The sequence below is a fragment of the Thamnophis sirtalis genome, unplaced genomic scaffold (genome assembly GCF_051295495.1).
Source record: "Thamnophis sirtalis isolate CommonGarterSnake01/CBP01778 unplaced genomic scaffold, rThaSir2_p1.2 scaffold_6, whole genome shotgun sequence".
NCBI classification, from domain to species: Eukaryota; Metazoa; Chordata; class Lepidosauria; order Squamata; family Natricidae; genus Thamnophis; species Thamnophis sirtalis.
In genome coordinates this window covers 20,538,468-20,565,846 of record NW_028261386.1, presented here as the reverse complement: position 1 = coordinate 20,565,846, position 27,379 = coordinate 20,538,468, and the positions used below count along the sequence as shown (strand labels likewise).

Here is a 27,379-nt window from a genome sequence, read left to right as displayed (position 1 = left end):
AATGGAGCTGATAATTCTTTCCAGCTGCTCACACAGAACCATCTCCCCACCACCCCTGGTCCACAAAGCCAGAAAGGTTGGAGAACTCTGTGTTACATCATTAAACTGTGGTGTGAAAGTGTATCCTGTGTATGCTCTTGAGTGATATTAACACTGAGCTTTGAGATAGTGTACGTTTAAAAATCTTTTCTACAGCACAAACATTTCCAATTTTATTTTACTGACACAAAGGCAACTCAAAAATTTCCTGCATAATTCTAAACAGATAAAGTTGCGGCTTATCATAAACACACGGAACCATAAAAAGTACATGCTTGATAGCAAGAAGTAAGTAACATATGTAATACTGCTGGATTACTTTATAAGTAACTCAAGGCAGCAAACATATATATTTTGGAAACAGTGATTCTCTCCAGATCAAGACTGTTTTTAGCAGTCATCTATTGGCCATACATGCAATTTTGCAGTTTACTCCTAAATAAGACTTAAAGCTGGTTCCTTTCATTTCAGTCCATGGATTACTTACTCAGACTCTCTCTTCTGCTGTCATCTTCTTTCAATGCTGGCTCCTTTTGATTTTCCTGTACAACCTGGCTAGTATTCTCTTTGTCACTGGATGGGGAGTCACAGGCTGCATCTGTCTTCTTCTCAATAACCTCATCTTCTGCTATTTTCTCCAATGGATGTATTTTTACCACCTTGACACGTAGTACTTTTTCTTTTCCAACCTGAAAAAAAAGGCAATTTGGAACTAGGAAGAGAATTATTTCCCACATTCAGTAATAATTTGTGAAATGAATACTGAGAGGTGGGAGTGTCATGTCGGAAGGCAATGTTCCCTCTAAGGTGGCAAATAAACACCACGCAGCAGTTTCCCACTGCCGCGCAGTGTCGTTTGCCGGACACAGACTGCAGTCTCTGCACTCTGCAGAATGGCCACGGAATCGCGAACGAAACCCCCTCCAGCTAAACAGGAGTCTTGACAACATTTTTTAAAAAAGTTTGGGCGGAATTGGTGCGATTTATTATGCGGCTGCATGTGGGTGGCACCTCCTGATTTTCCGCCCTTCGGACCTTTCAACAAAGCCTTTCCCCACCCTACGCTAGGGGACTCGCTGGTGTGCAAGTCGGCGCCCCAAACGGAGCTGGATCCGGTCGTCTCCTCCCTGCCTTTCCTTCCCTTTTTATGCCTTATCTCAGACGTGCGGGCGCGCATGCTGTGGACTCGCCCACTTAGACGCCAAGGTTGTTGCGTGCTTAGCTGCGGCCGTATCTCCTGTTTTTTCCCCTCCCTCTTACGTGCCCCCTTGGTGCAGCGGGCTAACGCTGGCGAAAGGAGTGGGGCGGACGGCATGGCACAACTGGGTAAATTATAAACCACAGATTTTAATCCTATTTAATTTTTAATGGTATCAAATTTAGCTATAAAGTGGCCTTACCTACTGTTTTTTTTTTCCTGGGCCTGCTAAATTCTGATCCCTGGTGATACAATGAGTTAAATAAATTCTGGCCTGGATTTCCTATTGTGCAATTTGTGTCATGGACTTAATCATTTTAAATTCCATAAAATGCCAGTACACATCCTTTCTGCCAAGAGATCAGAAAAAACAATGCTCGAATCTTCTGATATTTAAATGATTTATAATGTTGTTTAGATATATAATTTGGATTATACTTGAAAGCTATGCATTGATTAAATACTACGGAATACAATCCTACGGCAATTCTTTCTTCTTTGGTTTTAGAAAAGGATAATTCCCTTTTTAGCCAGGCTTTTTGAATTAGATTATGGTGATGTTAACACCAGTTTTTAAGTAGATTTCAATTTTAAAAAAATCGGATAGCTGCTTTGAATGCCTTGGAGATGAAAAGATGGGGTACAAAACTGAAATAATAAAAAATAGTACATTCATTTTGAAAAATAAATGCAATACTTGATTAATTTCATATCTTTATTTAAAATAGTTTTGGCATGGCATATGATTCTATTGACAGTTGGGAATAATGTGGATGTTGTATCTGATTCTGAGGTATGTATATTCTTAAGTAATGTAACAACATATCGTCCAAATTTGCTAGATTATTTAATTGATCTTACTACTTTAAAGGGGGAGAGGTTCATGATAAATTATTTTATTACATTTATATTGCATTTATGTATATTTAGTACATTTATATTCCACATTATATATTTGTATTGTTATTTTAGTGTTTGTCAATTTTGATTGATATTATATTGATATATCAATACTGATTTTAGTCATACTAAATAACAATTACTGCTATTATTTATCAGCATTAAATATTTACAATTTTTAATATTTTGTTAGTCATATTTTAGAATAATAGGATTATCTTTTAATAGGATAATTGGCAAAATCTATTCAAATGTGATAGGTTGCATTCCAAAGAAATGTGAGATGACAGGTTGCCTGCAAAATGCCAGGACCCAGGCTGTTGGTGCCATGTCTCTCTCTACCTAGTCTAACAATTTAAAAGCTGAGCAGAGAGGCTTTTCCCCCCAGTGTGAGCGGAAAAGTATAGTGTTTGAGTGGCACATTTTCATGTCTGGCATTCATGAGGCTGAAACCTTGCTCGCAATTGGCGCTTGATGCTTGGAATGTTGTGCTAATGTCCAGCAGACGTGACAGCAGTTCAAACTGTTGCTCTCTTAGGCGCTCAGGCATGAAACTGTGCCGCTCAAACACTATACTTTTCCGCTCACACTGAAAAAAAATTAGAGGGAACATTGTCTGAAGGTAGACTATTTTTAGTAATACCAAGCTTTGCATGCAGCAAACTTCTTATACATAGCTGCACTTTGGGGCTTTCAGAGACTTTAGGTGATGTGATTGGTTAAATACAATAATAAGAGAAACCATTTGAAGTATCCGTAATCCTTTAGTATTTTGATTTTCAATGTATTCATAGTTTCATCTAAATTATATTCATAGATTTCATAGAAATCATGGGCAAGCAATACACAAAACAGTGTACTAAGTCATGTCCCCACACTGAATCTGTATTAACCATCTTTATTGGAAAAAAATGAATTCCTAGGAAAGTCCAATGAAAATCAGATGTCTGATGGGTGTTTAAAAGCAATTGTCACCAAAGCAGCCTGCCTGTAATGATACAGGTTTACGAAGTGAAACATCTCTTCTTCATCAAGAGATCCCTATATGTCTCAGAAAATGACAATTGTGAAGCTGGAAAGAGCTATAAAACCAATACCTAATCATTACCCTCCCTGAAAAATAAGAAAAGCAATCACGATTGGAAGAAATTGGCTATTTTAAGGGGATTAAACTTTTGCAAGTTTAAATAATCCTTCAATGCACTGCCTGTAAAACATACCAAAATGTTTGCCTCAGGATTCTAAGAGACTGTAAAGGCCACAAAAGGATGCTTACAGTTCTAGAGCAAGATTGGTCACAAGTTCATCTATGCTTATCCTGTTAGGAACTCACCATACCCGCTATTTTTTTTTTTAAAAAGGAGACCGTCATGTCTAAAACAGAAATCAGCTATGATAGGGATAACGCAACTATCATATTTGATGTGACATCATTATTTTGACAACTGTTTCTGAGAGATGAATTTATACCTGGTCCTTACCTCAAAATCACACTCTTCTTCAACCGCGAATTTTGTCATAATCTCCAACCAGGAAGTGTCCACCAGTTTTTCTAAAGAGATTGTATTATGGTGAACCATTTCCAGAACAAGTTTTTCATACCAGACTGGAAATTCCTCTTTCAAACTGAAAAGACAAATAGAAAATGATATAGGATAATTATGATAAAATAGCAACTTAAAGAATCAACTTCAACTAGAGAAATTGCAACATTCAAGAGACAATTTCCAGAAACTGCTACTATCATTTGCCTACCAATATGATTGACTCAATAGTTTTATCTTAATCCTCTACTTAAAAGCAGTTAGTTAGGATTTAAGCATATCTCTAATTTGAGTGAATAGACATTAGGAAATTGTATATTACTAAAATGAATTAGGCAAGCATGGCCCTCTGCACTGACTATATAAGGATCGAACACTACAAACTATTGGAAAATTAGGAGGATGGATACATATTTCTGCACATTGGTAAAATATGTATCCATCCTCCATAGACAGATCACAATTGTGTAACAAAATCTGTTTACCATCAATGAGAGCCAGTTTGATCTAGTGGTTAAGACACTAGATTAGAAACCAAGAACATTGCACAAGCCACCCCACAGGGTTACCGTTTTAGGGGAACTAGGAAGAGAAAGTATAACGTATCTTCACCATTTTGAATTATTGCTGTATTGAATTTCTGGTCTGTCTTTACAGCTGCAAATATGTGAAATTACAGATAATGCCATCCCATATTTGATTTTTTTCTATATAATTTTTGAGGGGGGGGGGCAACATTCCTACTACATCCCAGCAATATGACTTGTATTCAAACACACTAATACTTTCCCCCTGATTCTCAATGGAAAAATGCCTTATCTCTAATTTATACATCTCTAATATACAACTGTAGTATACCAAAAATGCACTGGTTAGCATGAATGCATGATTCATTGCCAGAACGTTTTTGGACTTTATACATATAATGGATTACATTCTGTATTTTTATGCAGCACATCTATATTTGTTTTCAATTTTGCTATTTAATTAGACCAGAGTTTTTGAGAAAGGCCAGTGAGAACTGCAACGTTCAAAATGTAAGGAGAAAAAAAAATCACAGAGAGTCAGGCAATACACAATAAGAAATATTTTCTTTAGAGTTTAGATATCCTTGCTTATGTAGCTGAAGAAAAGCCTTTTCTTCTTTTGAGATGACTCATTCCAAGTATTTTCACAGGAAGCTCACTATTTGTCAAAAGTCCGTCCCCCACTTTCATCCTTTAGGTTCTGTCCCTAACAGCGAAAGCATTCGCATTGCTACTTACAGCTCAGCAACTTCCTGTTCTTCTTCCCAGGCCTCTTTGTGCGTCAGTTGACTACTCCCAGTACTTTTACAGGTCCATATTCGTTGGTTGTATTTCTCTAGCCGTGCTTCATACTCTCTGAAGGAGCAACAGCTCAGGAAAATAAGGTGCACTTAGTTTTTAAACTATTGGATTAAATCAGTATTTTTTTTGTCATTTACACACATAGGCTGATTGACACATTATGATAAACAGTTACCAAATTAAGGTTTTATGATTAATATTTTAACATCTGAATTTTAACTATAATATTTGGATTGGGCATCATGCATAATTCTTAGTACTATTTTTTTGTTTCATAATGTAAAAGGGGCTGCAAATATAGTACTGTTCATCTTACTCAGGATTTAATTGCCATGAGAAAACACAGCCTCAGTAGCATGTATATTTTAATATGTATTTTACTGATATTTTCTAAATGCATTTTAAAACACATTCCATATACCAATAAATACTATCCCAAATCAGATACCACAGATGTTTTAAATTACAAAGGATCAGGTTTTCAGAAAATGGAACCACATTATCAGTTGTGAACAGCTACTTTTTCTGCCTCATCTCCTCCCTGCATTACAGAAAAATCTAAAGTTGCCTAGGTAAAGTACACTTACTCAGTGGCAATAAGATTTGGGAACACTAAATAATATATAATTGAGAGTGTATTGGTTAAATCATCAGGCTAAAAACTGGGGGACTGCATTCTAGTCCAAACCTTAGGCACAAGGCCAACTAGGTGATCTTGGGCAAATCACTCTCTTTCAGCCTCAGGAAGCAGGCAATAGCAAACCACTTCCTAAATCTTGCCAAGAAAACTATAAGGGCTAATCCAAGCAGTTCGCAGGAATCAACATTGATATGCAAGAGGGGGGGATATATGTAGCCAAGCTAGCAGACTGCTTCATATCCAGTTCACACCAGAGAAGGTTCTGTCTTTTAATTACTTATTTTCTTCATAGATTTTAATTATTGGGTCATTTAAATCATAAAGGTATTTCAATGGTTGTCGACCATCGAACAAAATTGAAACCATATTTTAATAGATATTTCCAACTGTACTTTGAAATTAAATAGTAGAAGCCACAGCAATTCCAACTTGGGCATCACAAAAAAAGTATGATCTTAAATTTGGAAATAGAAAATCTTAATACATAAAAGAAACTGAAAAAAGGAATACTATGAAGCAACATTTTTATTACCATGTTAGAGAAATGGCTATATTATACACATAAACTCAGTAAATATTCATGTATTTAATGAGAAGTACTACATGTTTGGGATAAATTTAATTAAAATGTTACTATGTACTAAGCAGCAGCCAAATTATCGAAACATACAGCATACATACTATAGTTGTATTCCTATCAAGAAAACAGATAAATCCAACCCTAGCTGAATTTCCTACTCAATTCTATAAGCAAACACTTCTACCGTGCTTTGCTACAGAATGCAAGTGCTAGAAAAAAAAGAAAAGGAAACTGGCACAAATAGCCAGGTTTTCCATTCTATGAATTTGAAATATGGTTCACCAGGCAAGATACTGTTCTCCTTAAGAACAGGCATGTCCAACCCACAGTTCATAGGCCACAGGCGACTATGGACAGCTAGTACAGGTACTCTCCTCAGCTTATAACCATAATTGAGCACAACATTTCCATCTCTAAGCAAGATAGTTGTTAAGTTTCTCCTATTTTATCACCTTTCTTGCTACAGTTAAGTGAATCACTGCAGTTATTAAATAGTTTCCGATTTGACTTTGCTTGTCAAAAGGTAGTAAAAGGTGATCACATGATACTGGGACACTGTAACTATCATAAATACCGTATTTTTCAGAGTATAAGACGCACCTTTTTTCCTCAAGAGGCTGAAAATCTGGGTGCATCTTATACATCAAATACAGCATTTTTGCCTCCCAAAGCCCTGCCCCTTCACCAAAATGGCCGTGCAGAGCCTTATGGGGGCTTTCAGAGAGCTCCTGGAGCTGGGGAGGGCAGAAATGAGCAAAAAAGGGCTGTTTTTTGCCCCCCTAGCCCCCAGCAGCACTCTATAAGCCTCAATAAGGCTATGCATGCAATTTTTTTTGTCAAAAAACGGGCCATTTCCTGCTCATTCCCCCCCCCCCTGGAAGACTCTGCAAGCTCCCCCAAGGCTATTCATGTTTAAAAAAAAAAAAAAAAAAAGGGCCCGTTTTCACGAAAAACAGGGCATTTTGGGGAGGTTTGCTAAGTGCAAAAACTTTTTTTCCCCTTTTGGAAAGCTCTTTAACTGATTGATGAGAATTACATTGATCAAGTGCTGTGCCAGCAGAAACAAAGTCTTAGGTGCTGCAGAATGTCAGCAATTTCCTTCTCTGGCACATGGATAAATACACCTGGAAACATCTACCTACCTACCTACTGTATTTATCTCTTTCTGTTTCTCTCTATCTCTCTCCCTACCTACCTACACACACTCTCTCTCCCTACCTACCTACTGTTTTTCTCTCTTTCCCTCCCTCTTTATCCTTCTATCTACCTACCTACTTTTTTTTTAAAATTTGCCTCTTCAAAACCTTGGTGCATCTTATACTCTGAAAAATACGGTACATGCTGGTTGCCAAGCAGCCAAATTTAGATCATGTGACCACAGGATGCTGCAAAGGTTGTGCAAAAGGAACCAGGTGGCAATATAAAAAGGAAGAATTCATTAGCATTATTCCCCATCAACATACAAATACATTCTACTTCCAACTTCCTAAAACTGACTCAGTGTGAAAAAGAGCATAAAAGCTCAAAAATTTAAAAGATTTACAGGTTTTCTTTCCTTCAAATATTTATGTATTATTTAGCTTTTTAAAAACTATTCTTATAGACTTACAATAAAAAAATGGGTAATTAATCAACTCTCCAAAAGTAAGTACGTTTTTCTGTATTTGTTCAAAATTGTATCACAACTCCCCCCCCTTCGTTAAACCAGGGATGGGCGTAGTCAGTGAGTGATGCATCCGGCCTGCAGGCTGCAAGTTTGACACCTCTGATCTATGGTGTATCAAATTAACACCACACACATCACTCTTCTGTCACATATACTTCAACCATTTTCATAGTTATGCACTGCTCCACACCAAAAGCGTGGAGATTCAAAAAGAGATTGTAGACAGAAGCTGTCTTTTACTGTGGTTTCAAAACATCCACTTTCAATCAACTTTTGATTACTAGACTTCTGAATTTTCTTGACGCTGACATAGAGAATGTCTTACAAATAACTCAGCCCTGTGCCATGAATGGCTTTATAGTTAACAATCAGTACTGGAAGTAACACGGTTGTACTGAGGTATACCCAGAGTTGCTAATACCTCTGCATTAGACCATCTGACACTTCTGAATGCTCTTCAAAGGCAGCTCCATATAGTCTGTTGCAATAATTCACTTGGGAGTGATCAAGACATGACTGACCATGAACAGGTTCTTTTAATTAAAAAAAGGATACCACTTTTTCCTAATCTACGAGTGTACAAAAGCCCTTCTGCCTATGGTTGCTACTGCTTAAAGAGGGCTGTACAGCACTTAGAAGTGGTATATAACTCTAAGTGCTATTGGTATTTGCTCTTCAAACCAGAGCTCAAACCAAATAAGGAGAACCTTATTTGTGCACTGGTTCTTTGTTTAATGACAAAGATTGCTGACAGTTAACATGATTCCAATGAAATTTCTAAATGACGAAATACTATCATCTTTTGCATATACCGTGTTTTTTGGAGTATAAGATGCACCTCTTCCATCCCTAAAAGAGCATGGATATGTTGGTGCGTTTTATACACCAAATACATATATTTTTGGCCTCCCGAAGCCCCGCCCCTAAATCCCATTTTTTTTGTGAAAAATGGGCCTTTTCACCAAAATGTGGACATTTTTGCCTTCCCCCATACGCACTCTGCAGACTTCAGCAAGGCTGGGGAAATGGAAAAATGCCCGTTTTGGTAAAAACGGGGGTATTTTCCCCTTCTCCCAGCCATGCTGAAGCCTGCAGAGTGCTCCTGGGGGCCGGAGAGGACAAAAACTTTTTTTTTCTTATTTACCTCTTCAAAATCATGGTGCGTCTTATACACCGCTGCGTCTTATAGTCCAAAAATACGATATAGTCATCAGGAGTAAATCCTGACACCTACCAGTAATTAAATTTTGGACAGTTGCAATTGAGGACATAACAGAACTAATTATCCTAAACTGGATTGTGGTAAATTGTGAACTCAAATGTCAAAAGGTTTCTCTTGTTCCCAAGCTTACTTTCTGTCTTTTTCAGGCAGATATAATTTAAACATATTTCAAAGTAGCATCTGTTTTGTTTCCAATACCATATAATATCTATTTATATTAACTAGATTGCAAACAGAAAATCCAATAAATTATGTGAGTCCATTTCCTCTACCCCTGAATCTCTAAAGGTAAAGTATCTATCACAATATAAGTAGATTCGTTTTCAAAAATGCCTGGTGATCAGAAATGAGCCAAGGCTGTTCTGACAGATGGGGTAGAGGGAGAAAAGGTTTTGTTAAGAGGAAGGGGCTCTCTTGGGTACAAGACAAAGAAGAAACGCTGAAGGGGAACAACAAAGCATTGCACCTTTAAGGACACTAAATGTAATTAATCTCATTGAGATTTTTAAAAGATAAAATATAAATTTATTTGCACAGAAATATTAGCAGTCTGTCCTGAAAATAAAGCAGACTGAGATAAATTATATAAGGAAAGAAACTGGTATCCACTAGACCTAATAAAATATATTTCAAGTACAGCCCACCTCCTTGACAATGTTGCTTGCTTACAGACCATGAACATCTTCAGTCTACCATATACAAAATGAGGGAAATACCAAAAGTACTATCATCCTGAATCAAAGAATATTGAACAGAATATTAAAATGCTTGCTTGCATGCTAATCAATTTTTACTCCAGAAAAGTTCCTAAATGGTGTGCTGTGATGCAAACTGTCTAACTGTTAAAAGTCTTAGATATTCAGGGTAAATCTATTTTAAAAGCATGAACAGTCATTGCAAAAAAACTTAGAAATAAGAAAACTAAGAAATAAAATATGTTCTTATTCATCAGACAAGTCAAGATTCTGTAAACAAACACTATAAACAAACTCTTTACAAACTTTGTAAACTGGGCTATGTAAAGTCTAGCTCTTGGCTTGCTCATTCTCCTTCAGCCAGGTTCTTGACTACATACAGTGTTGAAAAATATATTGGAACATCACCAAAACTTCCTTAGGTATCAGAAATATGGTAAAGAAAACATACTATACTATTACCACTTCATTTAGTTGTAAACAAACTTCTGTTTAATCTTTAATCACATGCTACAGTGAACAGGGCATATGAAAGCAGTACTGACCTTCCTTTATCCAGAACTTCTAAAATATAGAAATGCAAACCTTTGGAAATTGGATGCAAGACGTATTATTTTATCATCCGGGTTAATTTGCTGTGTAGAGCCATTAAAGACAGAGACATCAATGTCTGCTGTGATGGTAAGTTAATTTATGCACTAACTCATCACAAAATATTAACAACTCCTATAAACATTCTTGAAGTGTCTTTCAATCAAGCAAATTCTAGGTTTTAATTATGTAAAGATAATTTTCTGGTAAGCCCTCAAGTAAGACAAGTTGGCAACACAGATAGCCCTCGACTTACTACAATAATTGAGCCCAAAATTTTTGTTAAGACATTTGTTAAGTGAGTTTTGCCCTATTTTACGACCTTTTTGCCTCAGTTGTTGATACACTGCAGTGATAAGTTAGCAACCCAGTGTTTAAGGGAATCTGGCTTCCCCCTCGACTTTGCTTTCAGAATATAGCAAAAACTGATCATGTGACCTCAGACTGCAAGCAATGGTCATAAATATGAATCAGTTGCCAAGCATCTGAATGTTGATCGCATGATCATGGAGATGCTGTAATAGTCGTAAGCGTGAAAAGCGGTCATAAGTCACTTTTTTCAGTGCCGTTGTAACTTTGAACAGTCACTAAACAAACTGCTGTAAGTCGAGGACTACTTGTATACATAGTAAAAGTTTCTGTTCTATTTGAGCCAGTTGATAATTTAATGTTAACACATTAGAAAGTTGTTAAGAGAGGCAAAGGATGATGAACTTTTGCTGACTTGAGTCTTTTACTTGTACGATTCAGAAACAGATCTTGTGAAGAGTAACATTCTACTTTTAGCAACCATTTAGGAGGCACCTACAAAACAGTCCTTGCCCTGCTTAAGATCAAGACGCCTACCTAATTGTTTCCTGCCTGGGACAGCCCAAATGCCTTCAGAGACTATAAGCTTTACCCGAAAGTGAAAATCTTCCTCTGCTATCCACGCCCTCTCAAGCTTGCCTTCGGAAGTTAACTGCTCCCCAACAGGCAAAGCATCCAGTCCAAACTTACGCAGCTAAGGAGAATAACTTAGAACCTTTTCAGACAAAAAAAAAAAAAGATCCCACCCTCCTCCTCTCTTTCTTCCCAATCCCGACAGTTACTGACATCCACAGATAACTTCCTCTGCCGGCCCCGCTGCACTCTCAGCCTAGGGAGCGACGTCGTCCTGCCCTGCTCCATCTTGCGTCCGAGAAGAAAAAGATGCCGAGAAGTGGGGGGGGGGAATAAAAGAGAAAAAGGGAACAAAGAGAGTCAAGAAAGCAAACCAAGGCCTTCGGCCGTCCTACGTTTCCGATCCGACTTTAAGTCGCCAGGACAAGAGAAGAAAAAGAGAGCAACTCCTTCGCTGCCTCTCACCCATCCCCATCCCCCCCACGGCACCGTGACTGAAAAACAAAAAGTCCCCCCTCCCTCCCGCCGCCTCGCCACCGTCCAAATCGGATACTCGGTGGAGCGGAAGGCCTCCTGCGTGTGGGCAATGACGAAGCGCTCTCCCGGCGGCTCCCCCGGCGGCAGCGGCTTTGCCAGAGGGAAAGGCTTGCGGCCCAGCAGCGGCGCCATCACCGAGGCGAGGAAGAAGAAGAAGTCGGGTCCAGAAGGGAGCAAGCGCTGGAAAAATGGCGGGAGAATCCCCTCCTTGCTTCCGCGCGGGAGGGCGAAGCCGGCAAGCCCCCTCAGCTTCTGTCGCTCGCCCCCCTCCCTTCTTCACGCTCTCTGTGCGCGCGCAAATCAAAAAACCCCTCCACCTCCGATCTATGTATGTTTCTTTTTTAACACGGCCCACTTTCCCCCCCTCCTCCCCGGTCCCTGTCTCCTCCCGCGAGCGGGGATTGGTGGATTGCTGAACAGCGCGCCACTTCATTGGCTAGAGCGGGCGACGCTCAAACAAGCGATCTTTTTTTAATTTATTTTTAAGGTTAGGTTGCGCCACGCGCGCGCGCGCTGGGGGCAAGAAAATAGAAAAGGTCGCGTTATGTAAGCGCAAGAAAGGAGCGCGGCCGTCCCGCCGCCATTTTTGGTCGCCGTTATTATGTCCCGCCTTCCTCGGCCAATAGGAGCTTATCGCTTCGTCCGGGAATTGGCGAGAGAGAGAGGGAGGGGCAGAAGCGCTCTCCGAAGGCTTTTGTCTGGACGGCTGAAACGCAGCCTCGCCTTAAAGGAGCAGCGCCCTTAGAAGTATCCCCGAGGAATCATGGGGAATGAATGCATCGGATTACCTGTATTGTTTTCCGCGCTCTGGAAGGGGTGGATTCTTCGATCCAAACTGAGTTTGGCTTGTTTCCATTGGTTGAAGCCCAGATCCCAAATGTTAATTAAAACATAAAGAGTATTCGCAGAATCTGAGCCCCAGAACTTCATCGTGGTCAGCGTTCAGTCATATCCCACCCACGGTCACTCCATAGATTAGCCATGGCCATCCCTGGGTCATGCTTTACAGTGTCCAGCTCCTTCTCCCGCTGGCCATTCCCAACATGATCTGGAGTAGGTCCTCTTTTTCCAGGCCAGAGTCTAGTTGGCCAGCATAATAGGCTTATATTGTTCACTCCACCACCATCACAAATGGTGAGGTTCTTTTAGGCTTTGGCGGAAGGTGGGGGGAATCTACTCGTGCTTAATTTCCCTTAAAAGTCCCATTTTCACGCTCTAGACTTATTGATTAGACTATGTGGCTTTCTCTCCTCCAGGTATCTAGAAGTGGTGATCCACCTTATGTCTCTTTGGTAGCCCAAGCCTTCATCATTCCTGATCTCCTTCAGTGCTTGATGTAGTGTAATGAATGCAATGACTCTTGGCCTGCTGGATTGTTATAATCATTTTAATTTTGTTACCATCAGTTTTTTTTTAAAAAGTGCTTCCAATTGGAATGTGTTTTTATAGCACTCCTTTGTTTAGGGTACCAATCAGGGGGCCCCTTCAGACGTGGGTGCTCCGTCCATCCACCCATAAGAAGAGATTGGACAACCATTTGTCTGAAAGGGCTGTGATGACAAACCTATGGCACGTGTGCCCCAGGTGACACACGGAGCCGTATTTGGTGGCACGCCAGGTGTCAGCTCCGGTGCGCATGTGTGCACCGGGCAGCTGATTTTTCACCATTGCAGAGGGCTAGGGGAGGCCATTTTCGCCCTCCCCAGGCTTCAGGAAAGCTTCCGGAGGCTGGGGAGGGGTCACATGCGCATGTGCAGGTAGGTGGGGAGATTGAGTGGGTGCACGCGCAACTTTGGCATGCTGTAAGAAAAAAGTTCGCCATCACTGGTATAGGGCAGCAATGGCAAACTTTTTGGCTTGTGTGCCATAATGGGGGGGGGGGAGTGCAGGTGGGTCGTGTGCAGGCGTGCCGCACCCATAATGCAACGCGAAACCCCCCAGTGCGCATGCACGCATGAGAGGCACTCCCCCCATTTCTTGTATCTTTTTTCGCCCTCCCCAGATTTCAGAGGCTTTATAGGAGCCTGGGGAAGGCGAAAACAGTCTCCCCCCCCCACCCTCGGAGGCCCTCCGGAGGACTAAAAAGGACCCTACGAACAAACCAGAAGTCACTTCCAGTTTGCTCGTATGGTTGGTTTAAGCCCTCTGGAGGCTTCAGGGACCTTCCAAAAAAGAAGGGACCTTCAGGGACCTTCCCTGAAGCATCTGGAGGGCTTAAACTGCCCCTACGAGCAAACCGGAAGTCCGTTCCCGAACTTCCAGTTTGCCATAGGGCTGTTTTTTTGCACTCCGGAGGCTTCAGGGGAGCTCCTGAAGCCTCTGGAGGGCCTCGGTTGGGGAGGCTCTTTTCGCCCTCCCCAGGCTCCTATAAAGCCTCTGGAGCCTGGGGAGGGCAAAAACCGCCTCCCCCTCGCCCTGGAGGCCTTCTCAAGGACTAAAAAGGACCCTACGAACACACCGGAAGTCACTTCCAGTTTGTTCATAGGGTCTGTTTAAGCCCTCTGGAGGCTTCAGGGACCTTCCAAAAAAGAAGGGACCTTCAGGGATCTTCCCTGAAGCCTCTGGAGGGCTTAAACCGCCCCTACGAGCAAACTGGAAGTGACTTCCAGTTTGCTCGTGGGGTCCTTTTTAGTCCTCTGGAAGCTTCAGGGAAGCCTCCTGAAGGTCCCTGAAGCCTCCGGAGGGCTTAAACCGACCTTACGAGCAAACCAGAAGCCTGAACTTCCACTTTGCCCATAGGGCTGGTTTTTTGCGCTGTGGAGGCTTCAGAGAAGCTCCTGAAGCCTCCGGAGGGCCTCGGATGGGGAGGCTCTTTTCACCCTCCCCAGGCTCCTATAAAGCCTCTGGAGCCTGGGGAGGGCGAAAAATGGCTTTAAAAAAGGCTAAAGGCCAGCTGACAGGGCAATGCCTTGTGTGCCCTGACAAATGGCTCCAGGTGGCACACGTGCCATAGATTCGCCATCACGGTTATAGGGTTTCTTTGAGCAGGGGGGTTGGTCTAAGAAGGCCTCCAAGGTCCCTTCCCACTCTTGTTACTGGTATTCTTTTATTTTTGCTCCCTGGATTTTAGCCTAATGTTAATTGTAAAAATACAAAATAACTGGGTAGCTGCATTACAGTACAATAGTGAACCTTAATATGAACCTGTGGCTTTGCCAACATTTGTGGCATCCACTAGCAACCCTGCTTTATCTCTGATACCAGTGTTTCTCAACTTTGGCAACTTTAAGGTATGTGGACTTCAATTCCCAGCCAACCATACTGACTGGGGAATTCCGGGAGTTGAAGTCCAAACATTTTAAAGGTTGCTAAGGTTGAGAAACACTGTTTTATATTTCATTTTTTTTAGCAAAGGACAGCAGGCTTTGCAAGTATTTAATCCTATAGTTGTCTAAAGCCATGCTCCGGTCAAAAAAACAACAACAACGATGAAAGCTGTTTAGTACAAATGTTTGAAACATGCTTTCAAAATTCCAATGGTATCTACTTTGCCCCGCAAATTGGGGACTGTGCTAAAATCATAGATATTTTGGGATCACATCAGGTGACAAAAACATGCCACAGCAACCTAATTTATCCGGGGAAAAAGGTAATGCAAAGGTAATGCACATCATTCAAAGGTAATGCACATAAATTTCCTGATAAAAATAGAACAACCTGAACATTCGAAATATATTTTAAAAAATATAAATACAAGCAAATATGTTTTCCGGTTGTCAAATTTTACAAGGTTTTAAGTAGGAGGGCCAAATTCTTCAGACATTTAATTTTCTCTGTTGTATGCAGCAGTCCTTTTTAAATGCATTTTTACAGTAATCTCAGACACCACCAATGACCTCTTTACCCCAGCTTGAAAACAATAGATACGGCAATTAAATACATCCCATTTATTTATTTATTTTATTTATATATAGTATATGTCCTGATCTATCCGCATAGCTCACAATAACAATTTACTTATAGATATATTTATTTTATATGGCACATGTTTTCACTCGAAGAGCCTTGAATAGCTTATAAAAGAACCATAAGTCTTAACTTGCATGATCAAAATAAAACCACCCACGCACTGAAACAATGAAAACACATTTTAGTATTAAAAGCTATTTTTGCTGATTTCTTCCAAAGAAGCCAATGATAAAAGTTTAAATATGCATAGAGAAATGGAGAAAACCAGCAAACTGAAGACTGTGTGTTCATTACCATCATGATAATCATCATCATATTCGTATGCTGCCTGACTTGGAAAAAGTGATGTACAATCTGTCCTTGAAGTTACAACTGTTACACCATTCCTGAAGTCAAATGATTATAATTTGGGGATTTGCCAACTAGCTCACATTTATGACAGTTACAGTAATCTTGCAGTCATGTGACTACAATTAGCGACCTCAAAACGCTTCTAACAAGCAAAGTCATTTGGGAAAGCCAGATTTGCTTAATAACCATGATGATTTGCTTAATGACCACCGTAAAAATGGTTGTAAATTGTCACATGATAACTCATTTACCAACTTCATGACTTAGCAACTGAAAATCTAGTTGTAGTCATAAGAGGAGAAATATTTGTATGCTATTGTGCATACAGCTCTCTCATACCACCCTGTACAATTAGCTCTTGGTGATTCCCTGAATTGAAATTCCAGTTCTACCCACCTTCTTTTCCCAGCAAAAGCTGCCATCAATTGCCATACAGAATGTATATTGAGACAGTGCTTGCACAGGAAGTCCTCTACTTACAACCATAGTTGAACCCAAAATTTATTCTGTTAAGTGTCAAATTTAAGTGAGTTTTGCCCCATTTTAAGACTTTCCTTGCCACATTCGTTAAGTGAATTACTTCAGCTGTTAAATTAGTAACACGGTTAAATGAATCTGGTTTCCTCATTGACTTTGCTTGTCAGGTCACAAAAAGCAATCATATGACTCACTTCTAGACACTTCATTTTTAACAATTTTAACTTACTTTGCCAAAGGAATAGCAATACCAATGTGCTGACCATTAGATGGCAGCAAAAGGCAGGGGGCATACTATATTGAGTTTTGCTGAATAATCAGAAGATTCTCATCCCCACGCACAGGGCCCCTATCATCTTGGTTTTTAATTTTTAATTTCTCTGTTCAATTATCTAATTTTAACTAGGTTTTTAAAAACACTTTAAATTTTTTTTTATTATATTGTGAGTCACCCAAAATCACTGTTATCAGTGCAATGGGCAGCATAGAAATGTAAAGAAATAAGGTAAAATAATTAAAAGTTTGGAGTCTTCTGCCTTTTCTTCACTGATAACTTGAGGCAGATTTGTGCAGTCCAGCTGCAGCCTTTAGATAAGAGCCTTTAGATTTACGTACATGTTTCATTTTAATCCCATCCCAATGTTGAAAGAAATGTCCTTCTGGGTTCAGCTCCAAGTGGGGAAGAAGACACTGCAGACATGGAGGCTGCTTGGAAAGATGGTGTATTGTTGGACAGGGCCACATGGCTTGAGCCCTGTACAGAAAAGGTGATCACATGTTTCAATGTAGGTGGAGAAGAAGAGAAGAAGGGCTGAAGAAAGGGCTTGCTAGGCTTTTTATACCCTGTTTAGTCCCACCTCTCTGTTTCCTGTTCTTGTGTAAGAAATGTATTCTGATTGGTTGTCAGACTCCCATGGTGCCATGCAGGGGGCTACTCTCTAGGCTGTTTTGAATCCAGGTATGAGTTCTCAGATGCCATGTGGAGACCTGAGTAAAAGGCCAATATTATCATGTCTTTCTGTAGCTGCTGCTGAAGTCTTTATTATGTAAAAAACCCCAAATAATAATGCATAATACTCACAGAGCCCACCAATCAGACAAAAGGGAGCAGTTTCACAGCAAATCTGATGAGCCAACTGAGCCCAACAGATCACTGACCCTAACAGGGTCCTTCCAAGGCTCCTTCACCACTACTCCAGATTGTGTCGTGGGAGATCTTGTGCTGGGATAGGCGGGCAAACATCACTTCAGCACCAGAATATCTAAAGTTGGCCAGGCTTCCTCAGAGATAGACGGGTACTCAGAAGAAAATGCAAAATAAATAAATAAATCAGGTTGCTTTAAATAGTGTTGTGCTTGACTGTGAGTAATATTCAAAGCACAATCAGTTCTTCCAAAATTATTTTCAAAATTTCTAATCCTAATCCCGTAATATGTTGTAGGAAGTTATCACCCAGCCCTCTCTCAGAAAAATGAAATATCCTAGGAAATATTGAAAAGGCAGAATATTTCTCTGGATGTGAAAAGGAAGAAACATGTTTTAAAAGACAGAATAGATGCCTGTAGTTTCCTGCCCATCCCCACTTGATCAATGGGCCATTAAGAAGGCCAAGCTAGTCCACTTTACATAATAAAGAGTTCTCCCCTTCAGCTCCAGGGGGGTGGGATTAAGGCATGATAATATTGGCCCTTTACCCAACTCCCCACATGGCATCTAAGAACTCAACCAAACCTGGATTCAAAACACAGCCTAGAGAGTTGCCCCTGCATGGTCCCATGGGAGCCTGACAATCAGAATACAAGATGAAGATCAAAGGTCAGAGGGGGATAAAACCAGGGACTCAGCATCTCAGTCAGCCCTTCTCTATTCTCCACCAACCTTGAAGCATATGATCACCTTTTCTGTTCAGGACTCAAGCCACGTGGTACTGTCCACCAATAAACCATCTTTCCAAGCAGCCTCCATGTCTCCAGTGTCTTTTTCCCCACTTGGAGCCGAACCCAGAAGGACATTTCTTTCATCAATGTAATAACAGTTTTTAGGATTCTTTGGGGACTAATAGGATAAACTTCCCAGTTAAAGAGTAATAAAACAACTGATATTTACACACACAGTGTGACATGCTGTTGTTTTATTTTTGCAGGACAGCTTAGAATCCAGATGAATTCAGGATCTGAAGGAAAACAAAGAAACAACAGCATCATGTTTTCCCAAATATAACAAAAGCATTAGCCCAAACCACATTGATGTACTTCATCATTAATTCACTTAGACTTCAAAGTGTGTATCCTATATTGCAAAATATTTCCTAGGTCCAAAAATACCGGTTATTCATTAAAATTTCAACAGTTTTCTTGCGAACACTAAGAGAATATATGCAATTGGCATGTTGTAAAAATATTTTTGTTTCCATTTTTCAATAATAACCCCAGTAATGTTAACAGCAATATAATAGGCCCATATTATCCCAAAATTTCAAATGGGACCAACTAGTCATGGTTCATTTGAAGCCCTTTCATAGACCAATAGCAGATTTGGGGGGAAAAATCTTCCTAATGAAGTCATTTGTTAGAATTACTTCTCACACTGAGAGGAATGAGATATCAGAACAGTGAACTGATACAAACTTCGTTTTAAAAGAGGCAAGCTTCCACCCTCTGTATAGAAAGTATGAACAGAAACAGAGAGAATCTTACTTTTCTACATTGTCTATATTTGGTGTAGTAGTTGTTAAGGAATCTGTTTAGAAAGTGGGAGACTGCCAGTTCCTGTTCTGCCTTAGGCACAAAAAACAGCTGGGTGACTCTGGGCCAGTCATTCTCTCAGCCCCAGAAAGGAGACAATGGCAAACCACTACTGAGACCTTGCCAAAAAAACTACAGGGATTAGGCATGTCAAAGATAACCCCTCTCAAAAAAAAAAAAAAATCCGCTCTATATAAAGGAGTCTCAGCTGAAGAAGGATACACTAGTTTCTGAAATTCTTACATTGTAATCTATCTAAATCTTTTTTCCCTAATAAGTATTATTAATAAGAGCTCTTAGATATTCGGGGGTTTTTTTTTGTTTAATTGTTTTCAGCAAAGACAGGAGGGATGTCTGACAATGTACAGGTATTTCTGCCTCATTTAAAACTAGGACAACTGTTTGTTTGTTTTTTAAAAAAAATAAGACTTGCATTGAGCAATAGATACTGGTTTTAGATTTATGGAATATGTCAAAATGTTGGTATATTGCACCATTTGAACACTGATTAAAAATGCAAGCATGATTTTTGCTTCGAATCCAACATTATTTTTTCCAACATCTCGAAATAAGTAGTGGGAAAGGGCTTGGAGGACACTGCTTCATAGTGGCTCCAGTCCTTCTATTCAAGCTGTGTCCAGAAGATCATGCAGGGGATCTATTGTTTTTTACATCTAGAATATTAACCTATAATGATCCTCAAGAGTTCTACCTTTGCTACCTGTGGTATCTAATATTTAACCTATGTATATTAACATAAAAGAAAAGCACTGGAGGAAATCATTAGAAGCTTGAAGATGGGGTGGTGGTGGTGTATCAGATGCTGATGAGCCAGAGATCTAAGTCTTTCTTAACTATATAATTCCAAGGAAGCGTTAGTTCTGTTCATTGTTGTCTAATCTAGGTTATAGGCTGGATACGGACAAACAAACAAACCAATCCAAACACTGAGAGGCAGACAAACAAACAAACAAACAAACCAATTCAAACAAACATGGAGGTGATACCAGAAAGGAGAAAAGTACACAGGTGTATGGTGAATTGAACTGGAGATGGGAATGTACTCGCAGAAAGATCAGGTTCATAGTTTCAAAAGGTTTCATGACAACCATTACTGGATTTGCAAGTAGTGTTTTGGTCAAGGAACATTTCCTTGCCAGAAACCTCTCACCTTTACAAAAAGTAAAGTACAAAAAGTACTTTGCTTGATTCCTTTTCCCCCAACTCAATATTAACAAAGTATAGGTCCCTTACAATTCTATTATTCTGAAAGGGTCTCATGCCTGAGCATGGGGGTTGGATTAGATGACCTCCAAGGTCCCTTCCAACTCGATTATTCTGTAATTCTTGGGAACAAATCTCACTATGTTCCTTTCTACCCAGAGTCTCTCCTCTCCTGGAACATCGAGGCAAATCACTTTTCTGCATCCTTATTTAATATACATGGTCTAAAGTCTCAGAAACATAAAAAGCAACGAATTGGGGTAATATTCTGCATACAAGAAACCCACTACTAAACTCATAAATATGATGAATGTATTCTCAACAACTATATATATTGCATGAAAAGGGTACAATCGTTGACTGTAATGGTATGTGGGAATGACATTTGGAGACAGAAGAAAGAACCACAGATTAGACAGCTATTATGCAAAAGGTATCAGAAACAGAAGGGATGTGGGAAGCATTTCAAAAGGAGCCTTCTCTAGTGTTCCAGGGAGTAAAAGTAAAGGAGGGAGGGAAGAAATATTATTTGACTTGCAAGAATCTGTTACTGTAACATTATAAAAAAGATAGAACTAGTATTCATTGTTAGGCTGCTTCTTGTCTGGACTACCCAAAGGGTTAACAAAGACAACCCAAATAAATGGATTGAGGTTAGACTTATAGCAATAGCAGTTAGACTTATATACCACTTCACAGTGCTTTACAGCCCTCTCTAAATGGCTTACAGAGTCAGCCTATTGCCCCCAACAACAATCTGGGTCCTCATTTTACCCACCTCGGAAGGATGGAAGGCTGAGTCAACCTTGAGCCTGATGAGATTCGATCTGCCAAACTGCTGGCAGCCGGTGATCAGCAGAAGTAGCCTGCAGTACTGCACTCTAACCACTGCGCCACCGCAGCTCATCCTAAAAACATTATAACATGTTTTTCTTGACCATAAGGTCAAAAACTATGCACGCTCACCTCAAAGGAAAGCAAGCAGTTCTGCAGGAATCATTTCAGGTGGGATCATGCCTTGTTGGTAGAGGTACCATCCTGCAGCAGATGCCATGCCAATGATGCACGCAGTTGCCAAAATCCCTCTGATGGCGATGACAGTCCAGGAAGAACCTGCAACGGGTAGTAGGGGATCCTTAGTGACCTCCTCCGGCAAACCTGCACAGGAATTCTCTGGTTAACTGAATTGAGCTGATGGATGTTGAACTTGACAGCATTTAAAGAAATGGGTATAGGACAGTATGTAAGTCCCAATGGGGAGGTGTGGTAGACTGAATGCCAAAAGATGCAAATTGCCATGGTAGGAATGATTCTGGCTTCGATGGAAACAGTGGTTCCCAGATTAATGAGAGCTCTTACTTGTTTGTTTATTTTGCCTCCCATGTCCCCTGCAAGGTGACTTTTACATTAACAAATCTCAGCTGCTTTGATGGTATTAGTCACCTGTTCTGACCCCCCTCGTTCCACACCAAAGCACACTCCGAGCCAGAGATAAATTACGGCATTTAATTAACAGACAACAGGTCCTTGGCAGCAAACCAGCACAGACAGCCTTGGGCAGCAATAAACACAGATAAGGCTTGGCAGCAATCCAGCCTGCCAAGCTCATACAAAGTTCTCCGACATTCAATCCTGCGTTGACTTCTGCAAAGAGGGGCGTGTGCACAAGTAGCTTTTTATAGTCTGGAGAGGAGCCTAATGACCACCAGCTGAGTGCAATCACCTCCTGTAATTGCGTAATTGTTCCTGACGCCTATTAGCTCTTCGATGGCGTGCATCCAGGAACAACTCACTACTGGCTTCCGGCTCACTCTCCCTTGTCTCCTCCCCACTGGTCCAAGGTTCAGGTGCCTCCTGGTGGCCAACCAGCCTCTCTGTGCCCTGCTCGGAGTCGGAACCCTGTCTAGGGGCCTCCACATCCTCCAGAGACAACTCATAGGGCCCCTCGCTGTTGGAGTCTGGTGGCAGCTCCAACGGCTCCTGCTGGGCCACAACAGTTACCTATCAATTACTGCACATTGGAAAAGCAGGAGGACAAAAACTAGACTACTGATGGTGAATCTTTTGGGGCTCAGTATGTTAAAAAATCAGAAAATACCTAACTTGAGCTTGCTGGTGTGTCATATACATACAATACACATACACAAGAGACCCAATTATCCCTTTATTGTTTGCAATAAAGGTTGATAATGGCCTCAGAGATCAGATGTTGCTTGGACCTTTTTGCCATTTTTTTTATCATTAATCCAAATTAGGCAATGTATCCATTTTGCCAATGAAGGGAAATTGCATCTATTTCTATCAACTGAGGCTTTGGCTTATCATAGAGTACACCTGCTGAAAATCCTTCCAAACTTTTTCTGATTTTGAATAAACACCACCAAGATGTTTACAAGTTCATCTGTGCAACCCTAAGGATCAGCGAGGTCACTTTTTAAGTGCGTATGCACACATATGCATACACAAATATAGTTCGTATCATACTACTGTGTTTCCCCGAAAATAAGACAGGATCTTATTTTCTCCCCCCCCCCCCAATAAGCATTTGGTCTTATTTTTGGGGAGGTCTTATTATTTTTGAGGTGCAGGAGGCAGCGAGTGTGGTCACCTCATGGCTGCTGCTGTGTTGCAATATTTACTGGGGAGAGCTTATTTTAGTGCGTGCACTCAAAAGCCTGGTTGGTCTTATTGTACGGGGAGGTCTTATTTTCGGAGAAACAGGGTAGGGTTTGTTGGACAAGACTTATCAGTTTGGTTCACATATAAGATGAAAGCATAGATCAGATTTTACAAGCTGCATATGCTGGATTCACATACCTTGCTAGGACAAAACAAAGAAACTGCATTATGTCTTATCCTATTACTCTTACTCCAAAAGAGCCGTCAAAGCTGTTAACAGCGTTTCCAAACTAAAAGACTGCAAACAATTCTTGCCAGGCCTCATACAGCTGAGATGCCAGTTAAGATTTCCCCTTGCTGCATATTCTATGGCCATGGATCGCTGTGGTTCCCCGGGACCATCCCAGATCACATCATTCATACTTTGTGGCTAACCACCGAAAATTATGCATACTTTAAAAATAGCAACAAGTAGAATACATGAGTTAGATTGCTGATAGACAATCTTAATTTAAAGCGAGGAGACAAAAATACAAGCTCCTCTGCCTCTTCTACGGACATCAAGGTGTTACTGTCCTATCTCTTGAAGCACTAGGACATTGGCCTCCAATCTTTTGGGCACCAAGGACTGGTTCCATGGAGAGAGGTTTTTCGCGGATAGGAGGGGGCGTGGTTTTGTGTGCTGCCTGCATCCTGCGGATGGGGCTTCACTTGTTTGCACAGCCTGGTTTCTGGCATGCCTGTTCTGACCGAGGTTTCCCAAGAGCATGAGACAAACTCCTTGTCTTGGCAAAAAACCCTTTTATTAATTTGCTGCGAATTCTGCTCATTCACAGCTGGCAAAGTCTTTCAAAGGAGGATTTACAGTCACAGACCTTATCTGACATAGGGAGCTGCCAGGCTGATATCTGCAAAACCTGGCAAGGAGTCTCGGAGATTCAGGAATCAATTAATGGAACCAATTGTCTCCTGTAAACTCCACTCCCCTTTGGCTCCTCTTTTATTTCCTCTGGGAGGGGCCATTCACCATCCACATGTGGCCTTACTCCCAAGTCGACCCCTGTTCTTTAGTTGTTCCTGTCTTCTGGCAACTCTGCGCATGCGCACACTGGGCACAGGCTCCAGCTGTTCATCTGCCTCAATGATGTCTGCCTCTGATAACCGGCATACGGCCCTGGCCCCGTCTCTGCCTCTGACACAGAGATCATCAGAGCCTTCCCCAGACTCCAGGACTGGCCCATGTGCCTCCCCAACCTCCTCACTGTCTGAATCTGCTACAAGCTCTGTTGTGGCTGCTGGTGGGTCACAACAATGTCACAGACCAGTGCTGGTTCACGGACCAGGGGCTAGGGACCCCTGCATTAGGAGACCAAAAATAAAAGCATGCCCATACCCACCCACTGAGAAAAAAAGTAGCCCATTCTTAGTCTAGTCTAGTCTCCCACCTCTGCTCAGGGCTTCCGAAGCACGACAGGCTGCCTTCATGATGGCCAGGTTACCCCGGGGATAACCTGGTACATAGACCTCTGCTTCTATCTCCACATCTTCCAATTCCAATGGTCCTGCCTGATCCTGATTTCCTTTGGCAGCCGGCTGTTTGCCCCGTTTCTGTGGTGAAGACTTTGGGAAGATGCCCCGCAACAGTCGAAGCAGGTGGGCACGGGCTTCCTCGGCCTCCCCTCTCTTGGGTTCCATAATGATTCCCACTAAGGCGCAGGGGGATTTCTGGACGTACTTCTTCACCTGTTGCAAAACTTTCCGCAGTTCGGTCTCCTTGCCCTTTATGCAGGAGGCACGGCACAGAAAGAAGATGAGCTGGCATTGCTTGCCACCAAAAGGGCAGGTGACACAAGGCTCTTTCAAAGCATCGGCAGGGTGGACCGAGTGACAGGAGGAAGAGAACAAGTCCTTAACAAAAGAGGCCATCATCTTATGGATGTCCTTGCCTTCCAGGGTCTCCCCAATGAGAAGGACCTCGGGCCTCCCCCCCACCTTCTGCACCAGGATCTGAAAATCCTGTAAGATCTTGTCCCCGGGGCCTGGGATGCATATTGGTGCAGGAAGCTGTTCCGAGCCCTGCCCCTCCTCCTTGGTCATGTCCTGCTTTCATGGAGTCTCTGTCCAGCTGCCCTGAACTAACCTTGCAAGGCCTCTAGGCAAACCCCCTCCCCCCATGATGTCACAATGCCCAAGCTCAGCTTGTAAACCTGGATCAGCCTGTCCCAAAGACCAACGATAGCGAAGTTAATTATTTAGCATGGGATTGAAGACAAATTGTTATCCAGCTAATGGAGCCCAGATGGATTCCTTCTAAATAGAGCATCACTAGTTAGAACTAGCTATTACTATCAAGTCTAAGGTGGGCTGCAGCCAAGTCAGTCAAACACAGCAGATCCCAAAGCCTTGCGACAACAAACTACTATCAGAAACCACTTTGTCAGAGGGTTGATCTTTTAGTTATTGCCTAAATGGATCTCCAGAAGAAGTAAAAGAAAATGTAAAATCAAGTGATCATAGGAAGGAGGAGGCCAAAAATCTTTGATAATCCTATGTAAGGATGAACACATGAGGAATCAAAAAGAATTATAATGGCAGTCACTATAAGAAAGCTAGAAAGAATAAACACCTGGAATGGGAGAGAAATCCATACATCCAATTTTTTTTTACTCATATAAAGGTTTAAAGGTTTTCTATTTTTGATCTCTTTAAGGAAACAGAATCGAACTTGCTGATGTATTCTGGTGAGAGTCATCTTGCAGTTTCTTTTTGCACTTTGAAGACACAATCACCAAAATCAAATGCGAATGGGAACACTCGACATAAAAAAGAGGATTCTGCATGCACTTTGTCCATCACTGTGTAAAATTCTGCAGACAGAAAATCAGCATGACAAGGAGAAGGAATAATTCATATTAGTTTTCTCTTTTAATGTTTTCTATAGAAAGCTTTCACCCCATACAGGGACATGTGCAAAAAGTTTCACTAGCAATTTACAGTGGTACTTTTCAGCTCCACAGAAAAGTGGTTTCACCCTGGATTCCAAATAACTACCTTTGTGCATTATGGCTAGTCCTTGAGTTGTGAGGCAATGGAGCCTGCCCATCATAATTGTAACCTGTGATGGTCGTAATTCATGACACCCACACGACTGACCTGATTTTATGACCTTTTTGTGACAGTCATTAAATGAACACCATGGAAGGAAAGGAAAGCAGTGGTTTGCTATGGATGACAGCAATGCATTTAAGATTGTATTTGATATCATGCACAGTCAGTAGAATCTGGACATCTCTGATCCATAAAATTGTAGATTTAGGATGTATTATACTGGGGATAGGGATGCGGTGGCTCAGTGGCTAAGACACTGAGCTTGTAGATCAGAAAGATAGGCAGTTCAGAGGTTCCTAATGCCACTTAATGGAGTGAGCTCCCATTACTTGTCCCAGCTTCTGCCAACCTAGTTCGAAAGCACATAAAAATGCAAGTAGAAAAATAGGGATCACCTTGGTGGGAAGGTAACAGCATTCCGTGCTCCTTTGGTGTTTAGTCATGCCGGCCATATGACCACGAAGACATCTTCGGACAGCGCTAGCTCTTTGGCTTTGAAACAGAGATGAGCATTGCCCCCTAGAGTCAGGAACAACTAGCACATATGTGCAAGGGGAACCTTTACCTATATTGGGGATAAATCCCACCGAAAATAGCAGGGTTTTTAACCAACTAAATAGGTTAATATGTTACGGGGTGGGGGTGAGGGGGCGCAGGGAAAGAGAAATTGGTTGAATTTATCAAGAAACGCATGCAAAGTGCTTCGTTCAAACGGAGTTCTATAGACCCAAGAAAGGCCCTCTTGCTTCTTCTACATTCTCCGTGGAGTCCTTTCTCGCCCCGAACACTGAAAAACAAGGCGTAGAATCGTGGCCAAAGGCTGCATCTAACTAGCGCACAGCTAGAACCGGAGAACGAAGGGGGAAACCGACCTTCCTTCCAACAAAGCGCCCACGAAGGAAGCGCGCTGGCGTCGGGGCCTCTCTGGGCAACGGAAGGCAGCTCGCTCAGCCCGTTTTTTCATCCCCCCTCAGGAAAGACGCGGGGTCACAGGCCGGGACTCTCCACGCTGCTCCTTACGCCCAGAAGCGACCGGCGGACGATTGTGACACCCGCGCAGGACGCGGGAGAGGCGCGCGGGGAGCGACGCCGGCGCGGCGAGCGGCTGGATGGACCCGGGCGGG

General features: G+C 41.5%; 2 protein-coding genes across 3 annotated transcripts in view; both read right to left on the bottom strand.

The window, feature by feature from the left end:
- Nucleotides 1–12,151, bottom strand: part of BAZ1B (bromodomain adjacent to zinc finger domain 1B) — a 33,990-nt gene extending 21,839 nt beyond the window's left edge. The window contains exons 1-4 of the mRNA XM_014057910.2: nt 11,839–12,151; nt 4,947–5,063; nt 3,619–3,763; nt 527–728 (exon numbers count right to left, since the gene is read on the bottom strand). Coding sequence (XP_013913385.2) covers nt 527–728; nt 3,619–3,763; nt 4,947–5,063; nt 11,839–11,954 — 580 coding nt within the window. The 5' untranslated portion in view covers nt 11,955–12,151. The remainder of the gene's footprint in view (nt 1–526; nt 729–3,618; nt 3,764–4,946; nt 5,064–11,838) is intronic.
- Nucleotides 12,152–18,673: 6,522 nt separating this feature from the next.
- Nucleotides 18,674–25,275, bottom strand: LOC148044884 (uncharacterized protein C2orf72 homolog). 2 transcript variants are annotated; one of them, XM_087719085.1, is made up of 3 exons: nt 24,593–25,275; nt 21,495–21,686; nt 18,674–18,733 (listed from the first exon to the last, which is right to left on the bottom strand). In XM_087719085.1, exons 1-2 carry the CDS (start codon nt 25,242–25,244, stop codon nt 21,496–21,498), a joined length of 843 nt encoding a protein of 280 aa, XP_087575211.1. In that variant the 5' UTR covers nt 25,245–25,275; the 3' UTR covers nt 18,674–18,733; nt 21,495. The 2 variants fall into 2 exon arrangements, with proteins under 2 accessions (XP_087575211.1, XP_087575212.1); XM_087719086.1 differs by having other exon boundaries at nt 21,495–21,641.
- Nucleotides 25,276–27,379: the final 2,104 nt, after the last annotated feature.

Bases quoted from the DNA above. Each gene is read 5' to 3' on its own strand.
- LOC148044884 (XM_087719085.1), bottom strand. From the start codon at position 25,244: ATGACCAAGGAGGAGGGGCAGGGCTCGGAACAGCTTCCTGCACCAATA. The intron at 21,687-24,592 runs GTGGGAGACTAG...ATTCCTGTGCAG, and splicing joins TTCGGAAGCCCTGAGCAGAG to GTTTGCCGGAGGAGGTCACT.